Source organism: Pygocentrus nattereri, chromosome 2 (genome assembly GCF_015220715.1).
Source record: "Pygocentrus nattereri isolate fPygNat1 chromosome 2, fPygNat1.pri, whole genome shotgun sequence".
Lineage (NCBI taxonomy): Eukaryota > Metazoa > Chordata > Actinopteri > Characiformes > Serrasalmidae > Pygocentrus > Pygocentrus nattereri.
This window is the reverse complement of record NC_051212.1, coordinates 28,594,043-28,617,967: the sequence shown is the minus strand read 5'-3', so window position 1 is coordinate 28,617,967 and position 23,925 is coordinate 28,594,043. Positions and strand designations below refer to the sequence as shown.

The following is a 23,925-nucleotide window of genomic DNA, read 5'->3' as shown; positions in this document are numbered from 1 at the left end:
TCCCTACTCCATTTCTCTTCCTCTCTACACCATGATAGAACAGTGTGAATCCACCTCCAATGTTCCTGGCCTTGCTTCCTTTCCATCTGGTCTCCTGGACACACAGAATATCTACCTTCCTTCTCTCCATCATGTCTGCAAGCTCTCTGCCTTTACCAGTCATTGTCCCTATGTTCAGAGTCCCTACTCTAACCTCCATACTCCTGCCTTTCCTTCTCTCTCGCTGCCGGCTCACCCGCCTTCCTCCTCTCCTCTCTGATGGTCTTCGACCTACAGTAGTCCAATTTCCACCGGCACCCTGCTGGTCAACAGCACCGGAGGCGGTCGTTGTTAACCCGGGCCTCGACCGATCTGGTATGGCAATCATATTTGTGATCCGCATGATAGTTTTGGCACAAGTTTTACGCCGTGAGGGTTGCCCTTCCTGACGCAACCCTCACCATTTATCCGGGCTTGGGACCGGCACCAAAAGTACACAAAGTACACCCCTAATGGCTGGTTTTCCACTACATTTTCACTTGTTCAAATTAAATTTCTGATGTCAAGAAACTCTGGAATAAAGATAAAACTGCTTGCCACAAAAGGCAGTGGACAAAGCTCCCTTACATCTTTGACTTTTATAACAAATACGTATGCAGAAATGGTTCGCTACTGGGGGGAATACCAGGCTGAAAGCCCAGTGGAAGTCTGCACAATTCAGAAAGGTTTGCACCAGGATTCACTGACCTACAGAATCACTACAGAGCATGCAGTGCACAGTAATTAGTGCACTGTCTGCTCTGTAGGAAACAACCTGAACTAAGAAAGAAAAAAAAAAAAGAAAAAGAAAGCCAAACTTGACACTGACACACGTTTTATTAGTAACGTGCAGATCTGAGGACTGTTGTCCAGGGGAGCTGCCTTGAGATTCATAGAGTAGAATTTCTCTCATAGGTGAACAGAGAAATCAACAGGATATGCATTGACTATAAAAGTCAGATGTGACTGCTGAGTCAGCTGCTCATTACAGTTATACAGGCTTGCAACACAACATTTATTGTACTGCAAGTCTCCAGAAGTTCAGTTTATTATTACATTTTTAGCTTTACTTTTGAAGACCTGCAGCTCAATGACCAGAAACAGTCTGTGCTGGTCACTTAGCTCTTTTAATGCTCTCCATTAGGTTCTACATTACTGAGTGTGGAACAAGAATAAAATGACCAGAGGTATGAAATCGATTATGAATTTGCAGCAGAACAGTCTGGGAGGGAAAAAAAAGAAAAAACATCCCACACATTTGCCATATGCAATTACCAACAGTCTGCTTATACATAAATCATTAAATACTCTTGTCTTTCAAGACTGTACCTTAGCAATGTCCCAATAGCATTAAAATTACCCTGAATTTAGCTGAGTTGCAGAGGTCACTGTCAAAAATATATATTTTCCATTAAACGTCACTAAAATGTCCAGAGTGCCTGAAGGATGTGGATCCTTTTTGTTTTTTTCAGCAGACCCCATTTGCGCAAGACTTAGAGGTATAGGGTCCGTACTAGACATTCTGAATAAAAATGTTGCATCAGGATTCATTCATTCAGTACTGTCAAAAATTAAAAAGAAAAAAAAAAAAAATACTGGCTTCTTTCACACGCATACGTGCACAACAGTCACCCTCACAGACATAACCCCTTCCAGGAGAACCATAAGGCAGAGATGTCCATACTGAAGAAAAAGAAAAAAGCACTAAAGGAAAAGAAGAAAAAAAATAGAGACAATGTTCTCAGTCCACTTCAAGTTTGCCATCTCCACCTTCCTAAAACATGTTCTGTCCAGATCTGGACCTTCATCAAATCACCCTCGGACTAGGTGTTGTGGGAAGGTGCCATCCGTGCTGAGGGAGAGGACAGGGAGCTGCTCAAGCAGTTGGAAAAGAAAAAAAAAGCCTCTCAGCTGGACAATCACCAAAGTCGATGCTGGTGGAGGTTTCGGCTAAGGACGGACCGGACATCAGCAGTAAACCTGCAAGCCGAAGACAGATAATTAGAACAGAGAGCGAAGTTCAGTTTTGCCCAAGTCCAGATTAAAAAAAAAATTTAAACTCTGTTTAAATCATCACCTTAATGCATCCAACATTGGCAGCAAGTTAAGAAGGGCTGTGTCGCTGGGATCACTGAACCACGACTTTATAGGTATTGCATTGTCTGGGAATAAAGAGAAAAAAGGTGTAGTACAAAACTGCTATACAGAAACAGATACTAAAGCTACAGAAAATGCTAACTTTAGCAACTGTAATCGGTCAATTTTGTTTTTAAGTTACATTTTGGCCTACCATTTAATGTTATTTTTTATAGTCATGTGGTATTCTGTAGTGCAGTACTCATCTGCATCAGTTCGACAGAATTCACAACTTTGTATTGTTTTCTGTTGTCATCTATAAACATTCCCTCACTACAATACCCAGTATGCATAACACACATCACACAGCCATTGGAAATCCCTACAATGCTCAACAAATCTTGACTGCTAAACAGATATATACACTTAGTATCGAACTACTTGCAGCCCTTCAACTTACTTCGACCTAAACTACATCTTCAGAAGGGGGTTTTCTTAGTCTTTATATCAGGAAATATCATTGTAGAGAGGAGGAATGTTTAGAACAGATGTCGCCATGGTTACATTTTTCATTTTGGCCAGAGTGTCCCTTTAATTTAATGTAGTGGTAGGGCTCTTAGTGTGAAGCATAATGGATACCAATGAGAGCCCAGCCAGCTCAGAAGGACACCTGGCCACAAATGGCACTGCTGGGAATCGACATCACATCCCAGCGATAGGACACAAAAATGAATTGACTATGCTCTAACTAGCTTTTGTTCTGTGTGCACATGGACCACTACTGTCTGAGCCATCAATTATACAGAAGACCCATACAGGAGGTCAATGAGAACTGGTACATTAGCAATAGTATGTTACTACCCTCTTAGGAATATGCTACTCATAATACCCTCTGAAGCAGACACACACAGTATGTTCCTGCACAACTGTTTATATAAAATGTCATAAATCTACATGAAATAGAAGGGTAATAAAAGTAGCCTGCGTGAAAGACTGTGTAGTCAACTGAGAATTTCCTACCTGGATGACTGCGATATGCACCAGGTGAGTTGTCAAGAATTACTATACTGGAAAGGTCACTATGTACGACGGATAGGTCTTTTATATAACTACCTAAATCCAGCGTGCAATGCTGCAGAAAAAAAAAGACAAAGAACAAATAACTACCAATGCGCTTATACACAGTGCCGTTTCCAAAAAACTTAGGACGCTGTGCTAAAACAAAATTCAAAGCCCTATACACACACACACACACCTGTAATATATATATATATATATATATATATATATATATATATATATATATATATATAAAATTGAAAACAGTAACTGTTGAAACTGAGCAAATTTATTGTTTTTGAAAAATATATGCCCATTTTGAACGATGCCAACAACACATTCCAAAAAAGGTTTGGACAGGGGTGTGTTTACCACTGTGTTTCATCACCTCTTACTTTAGCAACACTAAGTGTTTGGGAACTGAGGAGAGCAACTGCTTTTTTTTGCAGTTTTTAATGCAGTTCCGCCTGAAGGGAAGCAAATACTGGTGTTTGGACTTGTCCCTTGCACTCACATTTCTCCAGATTCTCTGAATCTGAATAATTTTTCACAATGTCCCAACATTTTTGGAAAAGGGGTAGTAAATAGCACTGTTGTATCACTGTAGTGGTGGTTACCTGTCTGTAGTATCTGCGCTTCAGGATGCCTTTGTTGTTGTCTAGCTTGTCGGCTACTGCAGAGCCATAAATTTCCATACTAGCAGTGAACACCACCAGCTCGTACCACTGACTCACCACCTCTAGGAAGAAGTCCACATGGGGTCTTTTATGCACAAAGAATCTGACCGGATGTTTGTCTATGACAACCTAAAACCAAAACAAGGGGAAGAGAGGAAGAAAAAAAAAAAAAAAAAAGAGAGAAGTCTTACTGATAAAGTTTACTGCTGCCGAAACTCATCCAGATATCACAATATAAGATTAGAGGACTGCTCTGAGAGGCCCAAGCCAGAATATTTTCAAACAGGGAGAAATTGGAGGGTGGCCTACAGAAATGTACAAATTATAATATTCCATAATATTCCATTCCATTTAAATTTTCTCTCATACATCAATATTGTAATGCTCTCTTTAAAAAGACCACTGAGGATAATCTGTCTGATGAAGTGAATGTTGTATTACAGCACATAAATCATAAAGCACTGATATGCTGTAATGCAGCAACAAAGGTCAAGACTAAACAAATTATTATAAAAGAAGTCTGGCTGGTAAACAGGAAAATAAAGGAATGCAGTAACAGTGGCCAGAAATAGGTAAATTATGATAAATAATACTGTTAAGTCTGTCAATCATTAATTTCCCATAGAAATCAATTCCAACATAACCTACACCATCATAGAGCACTACACTAAAAGCAAACGATGACATTGGCATGTAGTTTGCACAATGCTGACAGGTGGAGTTTAAGTTTCCATTACAGTTAGCTACATTAGTGCCACAGTTTCACTTTCAGACTAAAGAAGCAAACTTGTCTTGGTAGTAATACTGTGTAATTGTGTGGTTTCTACTAGGGATGGAGCAATCCGACTTCATCCTCTCTCTTTTTCTCGATGTTGATTCCAATACCTGGACTCAGGATACTGGCATATAAGAATCAGACTTTTTTATTCTTAGATTTAAAACCCGTACACACTGGATAAGTATCTCATATTCAGACATATTTCTCTAATTTATTTATGAAGCTACAAAGTTCTTCTTCTTGATCACAATCTGACTGTTTTTATTTTTAAATGAACTCGATCAAAATGGAACAAAAAGCCTTCCGTTTTAGAGCAACTGTGTCTAAAAACAACGTAAAAAGCAAGGTCACGTGTGCCTGATACCTGACCACTTCCAGTAGGTCAGTGTTTGTGCAGATGCAGAAGCATCATTAGTTCCTACTTAATGAGAGATAGCACTGATCTGATACTGTGCATCATGCCAACAATGACATAAAAGGGTGGATTGGAGGGGGAAAAAAGAAACTCAATCCTGTAACAAATCTATCCAGAAATGGCTCACACTGACTCTGTGTGATGTGGGTTGTTAGCCATGTATTTCTTCCTGTGGGTTAGTAGAGTGTTTCAGTAGCTTCAGCATGATAACCTACATTTAGATCATCATCTAAGTGCAGCGCTCATTTTAAACATTAAAAAAATTAAAGATCTTAGAATTATTGAAACAAGGTTTCAATATCTTTTCAGTATCAGAAAAGAAAAAGCTTGCATCGCATCATCTCTATATGTAACAAATCAATATTTATTTGTCCTCAGTAGAGAATCTTACTTTGAGGATGAAGTCTGGTGGAGTGCCAGGCCGTACAGTCGGTCTCAGAACCCCATCATGATGAGAGTGAATGAGTGTCTCGTCGAGGTCTAAAACAAGAATCTTCCGCTTCACTGCATCTGCAAACACACACAAACACACTTGGTCAACAACCAATAAACATCTCCACATTGTTCCCTTCTCTGTATGCAGTGGTGTCTCTATGACTGCTGAAAACCAAAAAACAAAACAAAGGTCCTCTTCAGTCTGCCTGCCAGCAGTACTTATCCGTCGACAACTCTCTATTCAGTCCTATTCAACCTGCTGTATTTACTGTGACTGTGCATCTGCTGATGTCGAAACATGTTTGCTGATTTGGCATTTTGCTCACACCCATGTTCATATTTTTTTTTGCTGTATGAGACTCACTCTTGGGTATTTTATAGATGCGACAGACAGTGAAACATTTTCAACGTTTTGGAAAAGGACTGCTAGAAACGTAGCCAAGTAAAAGTCTTACATGGGTACTGATACAAATGTCAGTACTGGCACTTAAACAGTGTTGGTAACAGAAACAGAGAATACTGAAACTGTTTGTGTGTTAGTGAGTTTGAGACATACAGCAGCAAAAATGCTCATTGCAAATTCTGCAACACCAGCATTTAGAAGGGAGGCAAGGATTTCAGTATATCAAATTTAATTAAAAGATACACCATGATGAAGAGTACAGCAACTTTCTGTAGCTCTGAAACTCTTCAAATATGTAGCTATCCAATGAGTAAATGCCATTCCTTCAAGCATAGTAGGTTTTATTTGTCACAACGAACACTGCTTTAACCCAGACAAAGTAATTAGAAAGTGGACTAGCATAAATATTGGTAAGTCAGGTAGTGAGTTTAGACAAGCTAAGATCAAATACTTGAGGACCAGGTATGGGAGGGGAAAAAGTTCTATCGGAGGAGTCCTACTAAGCAATAAATGTACAACCATAAAGTAAAGAATTAGCAGCATGATCTCAGAGGGTTTATCACAAGATGCAGAACACCTGTATGCCTCAGGAACAGAAAGACCAGGTAACAATTTGCTAGTATATAAGGAGCATAATGGAACAGACAAGACTAAGACTAACCTATACCAAAGTGATGGAAAGAAAAAGCAGAAGAGAAGAAAAACGAACCAAAACATGCTACTAAAGCAACTACAATAATAATAATAATAATAATAATAATAATAATAATAAAGCAATAGTGAAAAAGTTTTGATTAGCTAAATACACAACCAGACCTGAACCCCAGGAACCGAAAATGGCTGCATTACACACTGAGCAGAGCATCACCAAGGACAATAAACAGTGTTTGATGTTGTTTTGGGTCACAGAGTTCAGGCAGTCATCAGTAATTCCATCCAAGTACAAAACATCAGACTTTTATTATGGTCTTTTGCTGAAGTGCAGAATTAAAACACCAAAATTTACTTGTCTAATTGCAGAGACTGCATTGGATCAGTACTTTAACCAAGACTTACAATCATGTTCAATCTCATCAAAATGCAATCAGCAAAGCTAACAACCAACATCTGAAAAGAGAGAGAGAGAAAAAAAAGAGAGAGATACTCACTGAGTCTGTTTCTGGATAGCGGTGACAAGGGTAAAGTGTCATATCGCACTGTCTGATACTGGATTATCTAGGACAGAAAAATACAGAAAATTAACAACTCTGTTGAGCAAACTGCAACACATGACAGTCTTAGGAGTGTTTTCCTTTTTATTTAATAGTAAAGAAAAGAGAGAGGGAGAAAGGCTTCTATCTGAATACCAAATGCTTTCTATTAAGGTTGCAACAATTATTTTATGAATCAAATTTATCCATCAATAAATTAGTTAAGTTAGTTAAATTCATTTTTTATTGTTTTGCATTTTTTAAAGCAGATTCTTCCAATACTTGACTTTTAAATTATTAATCAAATTATATTGATAATGACTTTCTATATCCAGTCAATCAAACATTTCCTGATTGCTTATTAGCATTACTGAGAAAATAAAGTTCCTTGTGGTTTAAATGAAGACCAACAGTTATCGTTTACCAATTAGGCAAAAAAAAGTTGTGAAATTGTGAAATGTTGTATTCATATACATTTTACTACTTAAACATAAGTCAAGAAACATTATTCTTTCCTTTCTAGTTTTTTCCCCTCCAGTTCTCAGACACCTGTAACTCTGTCCATTGACTGAAGTGAACACAATGCTCCCTCCCCCTAAGACCCACTCGTCCAGGCTATTTTTAGCGGTCTGCAAGTGTCAGTGGGAATTTGGGGGCAAATGGAAAGGGAAACCACCAGGGTGACTTTGGCAAAGGGGCGTGTTGTTCCAGCCTTACTGGACCGCCTTTCATTAGGATACTGTACTGTATGTGCTCACACACATGCTACGTTCCATTCTGAAGGCAGCTGCTGGTCACAGCCTTCATCTGGAATGTATGGGGAGTCTGTAGGCCCAGATGACCCGATCAGATGTTGACCTCATGGACTGCAGAACTTGGGGGAGGAGTCAGGGCAACTGGACAACAGCCTGACCTATATAGATGCAGTACTATGCAAGAGTTTTAGGCTTATTTTAAAAATCAGAAAACACACTGAAATTACAACAAATACAGATAATATTAATATTACAAACAGTGTTTTTATGTATCAATGTGTTCATTTACATTTATGACATTTGGCTGACGCTCTTATCCAGAGCGACTTACAATTTGATCATTTTAACCTTTTCTTGTGGCAGATCAGTCAGCATCCAGTACCTGATTTGGCCAATCAATAATTTATTAAATGAAATAGGAAATCAAAAGTGCTGGTGATGGAATTTACCAAATCTGTGATAGCTGGAGGTGTCAAGGAGAAATAAGGGAAAAAAAGATCTTCAAATCAGCTGGAAAATTTTTTTTTATATATATATATATATATATGTATATATATATATATATATATATATATATATATATATATATATATATATATATATATAAATATAATTTTTCTTGTTATTTGTATTCATTCTAATATACACACTCGCTGCCAAGATCAATGGTGTAAAATACTGTGCTTAGGTGCCTAAGGCCATCACAAACTTTTTCCACATTCTTTTAAACATGGGCCAAAGTTGTTTACTAAACTTTAATTTGGGATGAATCAAACCATATTCATCCCAAACATCTATTTTGGTATCAAAACTTGTTGCTTGAAAACTGGGTACTACTGGGTACCGTTATTAGAACAAAATTAAACTGCACCTCTGCTTCTTTAGAATTGGTTTAATTCTGTAGCATTTATGTGTTTGAACCTCTGAGCTAGGTGAGTTGCTGAGAGTGGGAGGTGCAATAAGATATTATTGGTAAATATGATTTTCCCAGCCTGCTGGTGCATCACAACAATCAAAAAACAGATGTTTTAGAGGAGGATTACATTCTGGTGGGAGACACAAAAGAAAGTTGTTCTTGAATCACATGCTTATTTGTGTGTATTATGGCCAAGGACATGAATAAGGGTTTTTTTTTTTTTAATTTCAACTTAGCTTGAAGTCAGCCTGAAATCAATGAAGCCACTGTCTACAAGCACTGACAAACTACCAGAGCATTCTGGAGCAGATTAAAGACACTTTGCCATCCTGATAGCAACACAACCTTAAGATGCCTCAGACAACCTTTCAAAAATACCTCCTGCAGGACAAGGTTGATCTGATTGTCCTCACCGTACAGGCACTTATGAGTGCTGATCGACATTTGTGTATCTTGTGGTCATGTTAAAGATTACTCTACACTGGCTTATGTTTGCGTGCGTGCTGCAGACACAGGATTAGCCCATAACCTGTTTACCACTGTTGACAGGCTATAAGAACACTGTGCTGTTGTTATTACTCATATGGGCTACCCAAGTTCAAAAGGGGAAAGCTTTAAATGTTCACATAACGCTTAGGCAACTTTATAGAGTCACTAGTATTCTCAAGTTACAATCCATATTGACACTACAAATGCGCACAGGAAAATCAATAAACCTACAGCGTAATGCAATATCAGGTGTAATGACATGTTGCTTCAGGTGCTGTGTGCGCGAGGGGCGCACGTCAACGCCAGTGTGACTAGACAAACAGGTGAGTCTTTGTGACGAGTAATCCTTAATACCTGGACATAATCTAATGTTCAGTGCAGCAAAAAGGGACCAAGAGATCTAAATCTTCAAATATTTTTCCCCTTTTTCTCTGGTACCACTGCACTATAAACACACACACACACATTCTTTTGTACATTAGAGATAGGAGCAAAACTTTGATGATACAGATCTGGAATCTGTCAGCATAGTAACTGAAGTTTCTTAGTAGGCATTACTCCCTTTTTGGGATCCTTTTAGACAAAGAGTAAATTACTAAAGCTTTAAAGTGAGTCCAGATACAGCCAACAAAAAAACAGAAAGAAAGTAAGACAGGCACCAAATGTGAAGGACTAAAAGAGAACAGGAAACATGAGATTACCTTCCACAAATTAATATTTGAAAATAAAAGTTGGGCAATATGACAATCTGACAATATTTACCCTTACTTACAACCTTGGGTTTGTGAAAGGCGCTAAATAATCGTAATTTATTATTGTTATTATTATTATTATTATTATAAAATTCATCACAATGTCACAATATGATTATATAAACTAGTATATAACTAGTCCTGTTCAATTATATTCAGTGCACTGCATTGTGTAAAAATACTTAATGTAAATTTCTAAAGTATTTTTCAACGTTGCATCACGTTTTCTGTTTTCCCCCCAACTTATAAGATGATTCATGAATCAAGAAAAATTCCCTATTTAAGAAATGCTCAGAAAGTGTAAATCCATCAATATTTTGCATAACTAAGTTAAAGTAATTCCCTACTACCCACATCTTGTAGTAGAAAAGGCTGGCAGTGTGTGAAAGGAATACCATGCATCAAGAAAACAACAGTAATAATGTCACTATTCAGACTACAGCTGTGGTTTATGGTTTTCCTGTAGCAGCAACAGGGCAGACTAACACACACACGCCCACCTTACCTCTAAAACAAGACACTTTTAATAAGCATCTTATGCAGCATTTTGATATGAAAATAAGACTAAAGTGTGGAGTTGCTGTCTGGAGAGCTCTTTTACACTTGTGCATATTATATTGTCTTCAAAGGCCCTTATCACAGACCTTATATCATTTTTAGGAAAAGACCTTGATACTTTTTTGTATTATGTACACTGTCAAACTTTCAAAATGCACTGTTCACTTCCCAACCAATAAAAAAACATATATATAGAAACCAAGTGATCTCACGAAACACACACACACATATATTCGCCTATTCAGCTCCACACATTCATGAAGTTATAAGGAGTGTTTCAGGGGCAGGAATGGCGTTTGAATGAGGCACAATACAGAAACAAGATTATTTGCATACATCAGTAGCACAGACCGCCTGTTTAAATATAAGGTATAAGAGGAGGTTGGAAAATGGTCGTATAAAATTAACTGACTGTCTTTGAGACATAAAAACAGATAGACGTCATCAGTGAACCTCAGGGGGAAGGAGGAAAAAGATAGAAGGTTATTATAGTTAACAGGCGTTAAACGTCCCTGGCACTCAAAGGAAGCAGTGTTCAGGCGTCAGTTAGTCACACAGACAGACTGCACACGCAGGCAGTGCTACGAGCTGCAGTCCTACTCACCGTCCTTAGGTGTTTCCTGAGTATGTATAAAAAGAAGCTCCATATCTTGGACGTCACGCCGAAGAAAGTGCGGACACAGAGCGCACACTGACGGGTCTTCAGCATGTCCACCATAACAGCGCTGCTGTCTGCCTTTCAGGAGAGAGAGAGTGAGCTGCTGGCGCCTAAAGACTGGAGGTCCGCTCCACCATTACACTCCACACGTACACGTTTCCTTCCAGAGCGGACCAGACGGCTGCGCGGCTGTAACGTGTAACGCCGAGCTCCGCGCTCCTCCTCAGCGCATTGCTTAAAACTACTTTAAAAGTCGAGCGCTACACCCTGTAAACCGCGGCGTTCAAAGGCCACATGTATGGGGTTTCACGTTGGCGGCTAGACGGAGGTAGTTCAGTTTCCTTGTAGCAGCAGCAGAGCTCAGTCAAACCCTGAAGACGCAGCTCCGCCGCTGTGAGCTGCGTTGGGTTAGGTTAGGTTAGTTAACTCACTGCGCGCTCTCTGCCTCCGAGGCACGGAGGTGAAGACGCCGTTCACGCGGTCCACTTCGCTCCGGGACGCAATGGAAGGACAGATAACCGAAGCCTGTAGCGGCTGCTGGGTGAAGTGCGGCTCTGTCCTGCCTGCTGCCGGACCCCCGGGGCTGAGCTGAGCTGAGCTAGTGAAAAGTCAGTGACCGCTGAAAAACAGTTCAAAGCCGATCCGGAACAGGACCGCCAGCCTCGGCGTGACGTCACTTCCCCAAGCGTTAAAGTTGAGTCCCTTTAGCTTTCAGCTAGAGCTAGAAGTGCTGTTTACTCTGGTAAACAGACAGGCAGACAGACAGACAGACAGACAGACAGGTCATATCTGCAGCCACGCTTAGCCTGTCGGTAATAATCACTACATGCGTATTTGGCGAACTGATCAGATCTGCTAAAACAAGCGACCTAATTTGCAAGTGTTTGTTTATGTTAATGTCAGTAAGATTCAGGTTTTGTAGCTCCAGACTGACGGGTCTTGAAGGGGAGCTCCACCAATTCTGCCAATTTAGCCAGAAAAATCGACATAAATAAACAGTTAAGATGTAAACAAAGTCGTTCAAATTTTTTTGGTGTCAAATGCCTTCTTGTACAGAAACTTCCAGACTCAAGAGTTGTTCACAGTGGTGGTGAGGTTCACCCCTAAAAGCTCCTCATAAAGTTATTAAGTGATACTTTTTTTAATCCCACAAACAGGGAAATTCCACCTCCGCATTTAACCCATCCGTGAAGTGAAACACCACATACACACCAGTGAACACACACACTAGGGAGCAGTGAGCACACTTGCCCGGAGCGGTGGGCAGCCCTATCCACGGCGCCCGGGGAGCAGTTGGGGGTTAGGTGTCTTGCTCAAGGACACCTCAGTCATGGACTGTCGGCCCTGAGGATTGAACCGGCAACCTTCCGGTCACAGGGCCAGCTCCCTAACCTCCAGCCCACGACTGCCCCCCTATTACATGAAATGGTTATGAATATGCTGCCTGCAAAATAATCCCCAAAGACAACATTACATATATAAAATCAGAAGATGCGTGCAGGTCCACTGGTGGTTTATGATAGTAAATAATAGAAAAAATTGTGTGTTAGACATTGTGACCCCTGGTTCCTGTCATCACCACTGTAAAGAAATCTGAGTCAGCAAGTTTCCCAAATGAACCTTTTCACATCAAACCACTTTGAATGATTGTTTACATTCTAAAGACTCAAATTATTCAGAATTATTTAAAAATAGGTGGGATTGCCCTTTAAAGAGAAATTCCATTTATTTATTTTTAGAAATCTATATAATTCAGTTAAGCTACTTAATTCAGAGGCCTGATGTGAAATTGTCTTTCTATACAGGCATCCATCCATCCATCCATCCATCCATCCATCCATCGTCATCTGCTTATCCGAGTCCGGGTCACGGGGGCAGCAGCCTAAGCAAAGAGGCTCAGGCCTCCCTCTCCACCGCCACCTCCTCCAGCTCTTCCGGAGGGATACCGAGGCATTCCCAAGACAGCCGAGAAATATAATCCCTCCAATGTGTCCTGGGTCATCCCCAGGGTCTCCTTCCCGCCGGCCATGTCTGGAATACCTCCCTGGGGAGGCATCTAGAGGCCATCCTTACCAGATGCCCGAACCACCTCAACTGGCTTCTCTCAACGTGGAGGAGCAGCGGCTCTACTCTGAGCCTCTCACCCTATCTCTAAAGGAGAGCCCGGCGACCCTGCGGAGAAAGCTCATTTCGGCCGCTTGTATCCGCGATCTCGTTCTTTTGGTCTCTACCCAAAGCTTGTGAGAGTCAGAATGTAGACTGACCGGTAAATTGATAGCTTCGCCTTCTGGCTCAGCTCTCTCTCACAATGACGGACCGGTATAGGGTCTGCATTACTGCAGACGCTGCACCAATCCGCCTGTCAACCTCTCGCTCCATTGTTCTTTTACTTGTGAACAAAATCCCTGAGATATTTAAACTCCTCCACTTTGGGCAAGAATTAATTCCCAACCTGAACAGAGCATTCCACCCTTTTCCGACTGAGGACCATGGTCTCAGATTAAGAGGTGCTGATTTTCATCCCAGCCGCTTCACACTTGGCTGCAAACTGGTCCAGAGAGAGCTGGAGGTCCTGGCCTGACGATGCCAACAGGACCACATCATCCACAAAAAGCAGATGTGAAATCCTGAGGCTACCATACTGGACACCCTCCGCCACTTGGCTGTTCAGAGAAATTCTGTCCTTAAAAGTTATGAACAGAATCGGTGACAAAGGACAGCCCTGGCAAAGTCCAACCCTGACTGGAAACCAATTTGACTTACTGCCGGCTATACGAACCAAGCTCCTTCTCTGTTTGTACAGGGACTGAATGGCCCGTAACAACGGGCCCCTCACCCCATACTCCCAGAGCACTCCCCACAGGATCCCCAAACCACATGTGGACTGGTTGGGTGAACTCCCACGCACCCTCCAGGACCCTGGTGAGGATAAAAAGCTGGTCCAGTGTTCCACGACCAGGGCAAAACCCGCATTGTTCCTCTTGTAGCTGAGATTCGACTATCAGTCGGACTCTGATCTCCAGTACCCCGGCATAGACCTTACCAGGTAGGCTGAGAAGTGTAATCCCCCAATAATTGGAACATACCCTCCGGTCCCCTTTCTTAAAAAGGACCACCACCCTGGTCTGCCATTCCAGAGGGACTGCCCCAGATGTCCATGCGATGTTGCAGAGGCATGTCAGCCAAGACAGTCCTACAACATCCAGAGCCCTCAGGAATTCCAGGTGGATCTCATCCACCCCCGGTGCTCTGCCACCAAGTTTTCCATCCACCTTGGCTACCTCAGCCCGATTGATGGACAGACCCTCGCTTGGATCTCCAAACTCTGCCTCCTCTAGGGAAGGATCGCTGATGGGATTGAGAAGATCCTTTAAATATTCCTTTCACCGTCCAATGACGTCCTCAGTCGAAGTCAGCAGCCCCACTGTATATAGTGTTGGTTGGGAACCGCTCTGCTCTCTTGAGGCGCCTGACGGTTTGCCAGAACCTTCACAGTGCATGTCGATAGTCTTTCTCCATGGCCTCACCAAACTCCTCCCACACCCGAGTTTTTGCCTCAGCAACCGCCAAAGCCCCGACCCGTTTGGCCCTTTGGTACCCATCTTTTGCCTCCCACAAGTCAACCAGGCCCGATAGGACTCTTTCTTTTCTATATGTATGTATATTTATTTTCATTTACATGTAATGTTATTAATGGTAAAATAGTGGTGCATCTGGAAAAAAGTTTTTTTTTTTTTTTTTTTTTTAAATGTCCCTTTTTAGTTTACAGTAATAGAAAATGCATGTTCATGAACTGACAGTGCTGTCTAAGAGATCTGGAAAGCTAAACAAAAATAACTGAAAACTGAGACTTGGTAATGCCAGGAATTGCAGTAATAGTTTAAAGCAGCAACAATTTCAAAGGATCCCAGGTCTGTTTCGGGTTCTGCAAGTGGCGCCAGAATGACATTATGAGGGAAAATAAATAGCATCTATAGAAGGACTGTGGGAGAAAATAATTTGCTTTGATACTTAAATTGTCTATGGCAGTAATTATCACAGCACACCTTAAAAGATAAAAATAAAGTTTACTGCAATGTATTCTGTACAAAATATGAACTATGTTTATATTTATTTATATTGGTAAAACAGCACAATAAAGTGAATAAAGAAAATAAAGTGTTTTAATCAGAAATCATGAAAATTAAGCACTTATGTTCTTTACTTCCAGAAGTGCTTTCAAACTTTTACCATAGTACAATTTTGATGAATTACTTTAAGTAAAAGAGTTTGTGTGTTTTCCACCACATGTAGAGGTCAGTCCTGCCATGAACATATTTTAGACATCAAGATCATCATCTGGATCTTCTTCATCAAAGTCATCACTAGCATCAGGTTCATATATAATCCTTCCAGAGCCCTGACTCTGCTTCAGCAGAGCAGACTTCCTGTTGACAGATGAAGATGCAACAATTGTAAAATGTAGTTTCATGTTTTAACATTCACACAATCAAATTCTCTTTTAGCCCCTGAGCATGAGCATGAATTGGATATAGCATCACATACTTTATATTCAGAGTCTTATTTGTTCTGCCCGCCTCATCCCATTTATGTTAAAGCCAAAAAAATTTGGTATACCACCGGGGAAAATCAGAAAGACACACTGTATGTCCAGAAGTTTGTATTTACTTGCTCATCCACTGTGTCTTCTAAAATCAAGAGTATTTATAGGTAGTTTGTCCCCCTTTGCTGCAGTGACAGTTTCTACTCTTCTGAGAAGGTTTTACACTAGATGTGACATCAGGTACTGATGCTGGATTATATTTTCCAGATCACAAACACCAATCAAACTCATCTCAACAGGTATTAGATGCTCTATCACTCCAGAAAATGCAACTCCACTGCTCCAACGCCTAATGCTGGAGGGTTTTAAAATCCTTCTAACAGACACTTAGCACTGTGAATGCCATTTTATTGGCAGTGCTTTTCTAAGGATACATCTTAAAGTAGCTAAATAATAAGTAATTAGAAGGGTGTCTGGATACTTTTTGACATTTGGTGTAGCTTTAGAAGCTGTCACCACCAGAATCTCTTCTTACTTTTCTTGGCTGAAGACAAAGGGCAGAGCAACCTTTTCCCTTGCCTCCCTCTCCACTTCAGACAAACGAAGATTAAAGGTCAAGTTTGACGTTGGATCCGCCTGCAGGTTGGAAAAAGAAGGACAGACATGGGGGGGGGGGGGAAGACATTTTTTTTCTACTGAACACAGTGGACAAACAGTGAAAACTTAAGCCTTAGGAACAAAAATTCACCTTTGTGTCTGGCTGCATCTGTACATGCCCAGACTGGCCGGATCTTTTCTCTATAGATAGTGTTAAGTCATCTTTTACAGTGAAAAACTCCTCCTGATAAGAGATGACAAGATAACTGTTCTCATCAGCTGTCCAATGAAAAATAACTGCGGGAAACAATTACTTATCAACTACAATCATAATAAAAACTTAGAGTTTCACAATAAAGACGAGATTTGTTTGTTTTTCAAATAATAACAACTATTTAATTACCTCTCGGATAACCTTTCCGGATTTTTTACGGTGCATTGTCTTGGCCACAGCATGGTGGGCATGATTCACAGATGTTACAGAGATTACAGTGCTGGCTAAGTGGCATATACTGTCTACAATTCCCTGCTGATGAAGATCTGTGTGCAGCAGACCAAAAATCATCCTGACGGAGCCCCCTGGATATAAAGAGGAGAAAAATATTTGCGTCAGAATCCAGGCAGTGAGTTATTCAAGTTACAGCAAGTATAGGTGCTGGTATTCCTGTAGGATTTTTAATTGACTTGGTTAATGTGACAACAGTATTGTCAATAACCCCTACATCACCAAAACGGCCTAATAGGTCTAATAGTTAGGTTTTAGTTAAATGGACAATTCAACCAAAAAGAAAGATTTTAGCACAACTACATTTGTTGTAAACATGCCTAGTCTCCTCTTACAGCAGTGCTGTAGTAATCTGTAGTGTGAGACTTTCCAATTTAAAGGCTAGGAAGGCCCACTTCTGTTCATGAGTTTGCCGGTGGGAGGAACTTATGAAAAACTGTAACAGCTTTGGGGATGATACGTGAGGATGCAGAATATATCATAACAAATGACAGATAACACACTGAAGCTGCTCTATAAAAGTTCTTGGGATTTGGTGACCTCTCTGGGGGAAATGTGTAATTGCATGTGCAAAAGGCCATTTTGCAGCATTAGTTGTACTCCACACCACTTCTTTAGAAATGGATAAAACTGATGACTGCAAGTGTGTTAACAGAGGTCTGCACAGGCCTGATTATTAATACCTGCACCCGCCCAATTCAACCACTAATAACATTGTCCTGCACCCTCAAAATCCTATTGTGATTCTTGCCCACTGCTGCATGCAAAACCTAGCACCATGTTTGCCCACACTCACCCTCCTCGATTACACACCATGCCCGCCTGCACCTGCCTACTTTGTGCTGTGCTTGTGGTACTCGTGAACTGCTGCCTGTGTTTGTTGTAATCCATTTCACTGATGTGAGATGCATGGAGTTAATTTTGTGCCAAAGGTTCATGCCAGGGTTTTATATATTTGTATATTTATGTTTATCGCTGCTGACAGAACAAAACCTCAAAACAAAATCTCTAAAATTGTCATTTTACAGGAGAAGGAAAAAACATACTTGACTAATGTGTCAGTGTAACCAGACTTTTTGTCCAAGTAATTTTGGGCTATTTCTTTTAGTCCATTCATCATTAAACTTAAACACAACATAAAAGGCAACAGGTATTTTCTAATCATGTTAAAAACTGAGATACAAGCTGATCTGACAGCACAATATATTATAACTGCAAAGCATTAATATGTATTAATTTCATTTTTTACTATTAACGTGTACTATTAATTAATATGGACTCCCAAATATTTAATCTAACAATCTTTTAAATAGACATTCTGTAATACAAATCTTATCTTACCAAATAGTTAGCAATAGTAAAAGAAAAAAATATGACAAACCTCTCTTCAGTTCCTGAAGTTGTTGACAAACGGCAACAGGATTATGATGCCTTATAACCCAAGACAACGAGTCAATAACAAGTATTGAAGCTTTAGCATGTTGTATCTCACGGACCAGCCGTGTGACATCTGCTGTGGTGAACTGCTTCACTGTGAATGAGGATTGCTTTGTCCAGCCCAAAGGGTCAATGTATGCATTGTGAAAGTGAAACCTACCAGCAAAAAGAAAATATGTCAACATCTTTCTGCTATTTAAAAGGCTTAGAGTAGAGTGTACCAAAATACGTGTATGTTTCCATCAATCTTCTGTGCGAACTGCAAGTGATGAAAATGCGTTAAAGACTGTTTGCTGGCCAGCAGCTTGTTTCCATCACGATTACCTTTAAGGATAACAATGTTTTATGTAATGATGTCATTTCCTGCACATAAGCTTTAGTGTATTGATAGCAAAAAACTGTATTTGACATGTCTCCATCTCTAATTTAGTGTAAGTAAAATTGAAGTGGCTTCAATTAAAATGTGTTTGATCAACACGCGCTCTGGGACTAATAAGTCTCACCTTCTAAATGACGTTTTCGTAAGGAAGACCTTGGACTTTTTTTTTTTAACAAACTTGGCAGCGGTATATTTAATTTATCCACTTAAACGAACTACGCCCCTCAAACTGTTCTTTTATTGGGACTCCACGTCTGTCTGGTCGTGGTGGAGGTCTTGTGGTGGTCTGGAAGAACCTGTATTCTGCTCAGTGAGCACAGAACATGTATCTACTTTTGAACTGCAGCTGACTAAAGTTGGTAGGCTAAAGCCATTTCATTGTGTTTTAATTTATCGTCCTCCAGGTCCAGTAGGTCAGTTTTTATTTGAGTTTACTGACTTTCTGACCTCCATTATTAAGCTGGACAAAGTGTTATTGCTTTGGGACTTTAATTTGCATATTGATGATGACACGGATTGTGTAGCTACTGAATTTCTTAATATTGTTGAATCTTTTCATTTTAAGCAGTTTGTTACAGGTGCTACTCATACAGCTGGACATACTCTGGACCTAGTTTTTTCTCTGGGGTTAGATATTGATCACGTCTGATCTTCTGATAAGTGATCATAAATGTATTTTCTTTAATCTTTTTGGTAATACTGACCCTCTCTGTCCTAAAAGAACGTCACTTACTCGTTGAATCACTCAAATCGGTCGACCAGTTCTCAGCACAATTCTGTTGTAATTTTAATTTAAACTGTAATGATGTTGAGTTCTTAACGCAGTCTTTTGATGAGAATTGTTCTATGTTACTGGATAAAGTGGCACTGTTAAAGGTCAGGTCTAGTGCTTTCAACAATAAAGCTCCGTGGATGACTGATGAGGTTTGTTCTCTAAGACAGAAGTGTCGTAGGTCTGAGAGATTATGGAAAGCTACTGGGTTAGAGGTTCATCGCCTGTATCTTAAAGATCTTCGTTTTTCTATTAATGCTTTAGTAAAGGAAGCTAGGACTGCTTACTTTGCCAACTTAATTTCATCTTCTAAAAGAAATCCTAAGATTGTATTTAATACTATTAGTAATAGTGTTTCTCCACCACCTGCAACATTGCCATGCTTTTCCGTCAATGATTGTAATTTTGATTGAAAGTTTCTTTCATTTTTTGTGGATAAGGTCATGGCCATTAGATCCAGTATTTAGCCTGAGACGTGTGCATTTAACGTTAGTCTCCCACCCTCTTTTGCTGGTTTGGATTCCTTCCAGCCTATCAGCTTAGTGGATATGCTGGATGTGATTAAGAAATTAAAGCCATCCACTAGTGCTCTGGATGCGATACCTTCATTTTTATTTTTAAAAGGTTTACCAAGTATTGGTCCTGCAGTTCTAGCTATTATTATTTCTTCATTGACTAATGTTCCATATGCTACTGTTCAGCCTTTAATAAAGAAAACAAATTTAGACCCAGCTGTGCTTAATAATTACAGGCTTATATCCAAACTTCTTTTATGGCTAAAATTTTAGAGAAGGTGGTGGCCAATCAACTCACTGCTGCTTTAGAGAAATACAATATGTATGACCATTTCCAGTCTGGGTTTCATAAGTGGCACTCTACGGAGACCGCTCGCCTGAGGATTTGTTAATGTCGGCTGATGCAGGTGACTGCTCAGTGTTAGTTTTACTCTACCTTAGCTCTGCATTTGACACTGTTGACCATCAAATTCTGATAAATAGGTTACGCGACTGGGTGGGCATATCTGGCACAGCACTAGATTGGTTTAAATCGTATCTTCACTGAGAAGCTTGTTCTTGGTTTTGGGGCCATTGTTGTTTTCTTTGTATATTTTGCCTTTGGGGCAGATTATTAGTAGTTTTTATATTGCTTTCATTTATTTGCTGATGATATTCAGCTTTATTTCTCATTTAAACCTAGTGAGGTGCATAGTCTATGTAGGCTCATGGACTGTCTTAAAGCTATCAGAGAATGGACATCAAATAACTTTCTACAGCTAAATGCTGATAAGACTGAAGTCTTGATTGTTGCTCCTGAAAAGGTTACCCCAATGATTAAACAAAATCTTGGTCTTCTTTCCCCTGTTGTCCACTCCAGCCTGTGTAATCTGGGTGTCATTTTTGATCAGTCATTGTTGTTTGACACATGTTAAACAACTGACAAGATCTTGTTTTTTCCACTTAAGGAATTTTAGTAAATTGAAGTCTGTAGTTTCAAGGGCGGAGCTAGAGATGCTTATACATGCATTTATCTCATCTCGTATTGATTACTGTAATGCTATTTTTTCTTCACTTAGTATGTCTGCTAGTGACCGACTGCAGGTGATTCAGAATGCTGCAACAAGATAACTGACCAAGTCAAATAGACGGTCTCACATTACCCCTCTGTTAGTTTGGTTACACTGGCTTCCTGCTAAGTACAGGACTCAGTTTAAAATCCTTACACCTACTTACAGAGCACTGCATGGTCAGGCTCCTATGTATGTGGTTGATCTGCTTCATCCATACGTATCAGCTCGTTCTCTCAGGTCGAGTAATTTAAATTTACTGTCTGTTCCACGTTCTCGATTAAAGACTCGTGGAGATCGAACATTTGAGGTCGTCCCTCCTAAATTGTGGAATACACTGCCCCCTTTTTAAAGATCAGTTGATTCTGTGGAGTCTTTCAAAAAGCAACTAAAGACCTTCCTTTTTAAGCAGGCATTTGGATAACGGTCAAGGCAGCTAAGGCATTGCCAGTCCTGTTTTTGTTTTAAATCTTTTGTACTGTCATGTTGTATATTTTATATTGTGTTATGTTTTGTAAAGCACTTTGTGGCTTGTGTCTGTGAAAAGTGCTGTATAAATAAATTTTACTTTACTTACTCGAACCATTTTGCGAAAGATCGTATTTCCCTGCTGTCTAAAGTTGTTTGAGTACGTTCCATTTAGAAAGACTGTAGTCCTTTCACAACATCTCTCTCTTTAAGAGCTAAAAAGTGGCAGTGTTTCTTTTACTAAAGAAATTATTTGTGATATCAACTGCACAAGCATAAAAATGTATTTATTTTCAGATCATATTGCCCAGACTCACCAATGCATGTAATTGCTGTCCAACCCAGCACGCAATTCTTGCTCTGGAACTTCAAAACCCAACACGTGGACATCTTCCTCCCTTTAAAGAAGCCACAAGTAATTCGGGAGAGTTGTTCCAATCAAAAAAAAGAACTATAAATACACTTCCAGTATTTCATACAGCAACATAAAGACTATCCTATGCAAACAGTGACAGAGTGTTTGGGGGGGAGGGGGGGGGCAAACAAAAAAAAACTTTTTCAGTACTCGATCCATCACTGCTTACATATAATAATATGTAAATTGTTGAGTGCTTCAAACTGTTTTGAAAGAACAGTCCAAAAAAAAATCTATAAATAGTCTATAAAGTCTTAAAATCTGGTTTCCATAAGGTTAAAGTCCACAACATTGAATAAGGTTCCATTCTTTTAAAGTGCAGCTGAGCAGAAATAAAGTGCCAAATCCAAACAAGCAATAACAAATCTGTGACACGTTCGGAGACACTATGACGCACATACATTCCAAAATCCTGCACATCCATTTGTAACAATTTGACAGAGCAGGTTTCTGAAAAGAATATAACAGCTGGCATATAATGGAAAACACACTGGTATTTCTCTAATGAAAGCGGTATTAATAGTAATAATAGTAATATAGAATTCATATTTACTGTATAATTACATTTCACTCCCAACGACATATATCATGCGGAAAAAAAGAAAACTTTTGAAAGTCTACAATGCATATTAGAGCAAAACCAGTGATTTGTAAAATACTGCAATGACTTTAGTAAAAACTGCCCAGCACTATGTGTACTATTGTAACATGTGTAAAGAACTTAAATCAATATAATCAACTACTTTCAAGAACTTTGTATAAGCAACCACATACCTCTTTAAGGCACAATTTATGTAATACTTCAGCAGGTGACGTCCAGAATAAGAGGTGGTGTCTGAAGGAAAAATATATCTCTCTATAACAGATCATTTGAAACCACAACACTCTCCACGACTTTTTTTATAGTTTAACCATTTAGTTATTTAGAATTTTTAAATAAGTATTTTTAGTGAAGTGCTTCAATTAAAACTAAATCAAGCTTAGTGGGTTTCTTCATTTTTAAAGTCCTTCTTGTAAAAGAGCTTCGGGTATGTGATGATTATTATTACCCCTATTGTATATATTGGGTCGCTGTGTTCCGATATCGGTATCGCGCGATCTCTTAAGTTGATGAACAAGAAGCCAAGCTGACTGCAGACGCCTCGTTATTGTTTCAGCTGCACAGTTAAAGTAAACAGTCCGACGCTCTGGCCCGCCCAAACTACCACTAACCAAATTAAGACCAGCAGTACAAAATAATGTAACCTACCTCGAATGATAACGACTCCTCCTGCCTGCGCTGCCTCGGACACTTCCAGCAGCATCGCACAAGGTCGCGCGCACAGCGGTCCGGCTGTGAGGACACCGAGAGCCGCCGACTCCTTCTCTTAATACACGGCTTGCACTTCACAGACACACGAAGGAAGGATTTAACAAACCGGCGGGATTTCAGCCTATAATGCGCAAAATTCAGCCATGTGTGTCAGTTCATCCACGTCGGTGTCTCACCGTCTACTTCGGCCGTAATTTGGTGGTCTGCAGATCACCGTTGTTGTGCATATCGCCCCCTACTGTATCTGATTAGTGAGCACATCCGCAGATAAACACGCCCAGTGGCTTCGCTCTCAGTCCATCTACACCAGCCTGGAATGAAACACGAACAAGGACTTGGTACCTTTAACGTAACGTTAATGATCAGACTGTAAAAAGTAATTACTTTCCCCACAAATGTGCTCGAGTAAAACTATACTGTAACATTAAGTATTAATACTGCACAGACGTACACATACATGCAAATGTTTTATGTACACGTAACTTAATAAACGTAACAACTTAATTATAATCTTTGCTTATATAAGCCGCAAACACATTTAATTAGACCTGATATCATAAACTGAAGTGTTTACATTCATTGTGAATACCATCTCTGAGGCATCTGTCAGTTCTCTGTCAGTGTGTTTCTTTATTTATTTATTTTTGAGTATGGGACATCAGTCGTCTAGTGGTGACATATGGTCAGACTATTTTCCAACTTCTCTTTATCTCTTAGATATGGTTGCAATGGCATTACAAAAACAATTGATTCA

At 39.8% G+C, this 23,925-nt stretch overlaps 2 protein-coding genes across 2 annotated transcripts; both read right to left on the bottom strand.

The window, feature by feature from the left end:
• Nucleotides 1-836: 836 nt before the first annotated feature.
• ctdnep1b (CTD nuclear envelope phosphatase 1b) lies at nucleotides 837-11,857 on the bottom strand. The gene is made up of 7 exons (XM_017686370.2): nucleotides 11,126-11,857; nucleotides 7,010-7,076; nucleotides 5,415-5,533; nucleotides 3,771-3,959; nucleotides 3,115-3,226; nucleotides 2,096-2,180; nucleotides 837-1,998 (listed from the first exon to the last, which is right to left on the bottom strand). The coding sequence occupies exons 1-7, from the start codon at nucleotides 11,237-11,239 to the stop codon at nucleotides 1,938-1,940; spliced, it is 747 nt and encodes a 248-aa protein (XP_017541859.1). The 5' UTR covers nucleotides 11,240-11,857; the 3' UTR covers nucleotides 837-1,937.
• Nucleotides 11,858-15,226: 3,369 nt separating this feature from the next.
• Nucleotides 15,227-23,402, bottom strand: elp5 (elongator acetyltransferase complex subunit 5). Its single transcript, XM_037544480.1, has 8 exons — nucleotides 23,109-23,402; nucleotides 22,634-22,694; nucleotides 21,762-21,842; nucleotides 18,206-18,417; nucleotides 16,723-16,898; nucleotides 16,471-16,563; nucleotides 16,258-16,358; nucleotides 15,227-15,606 (listed from the first exon to the last, which is right to left on the bottom strand). The coding sequence occupies exons 1-8, from the start codon at nucleotides 23,161-23,163 to the stop codon at nucleotides 15,498-15,500; spliced, it is 888 nt and encodes a 295-aa protein (XP_037400377.1). The 5' UTR covers nucleotides 23,164-23,402; the 3' UTR covers nucleotides 15,227-15,497.
• Between the last annotated feature and the right edge of the window lie 523 nt (nucleotides 23,403-23,925).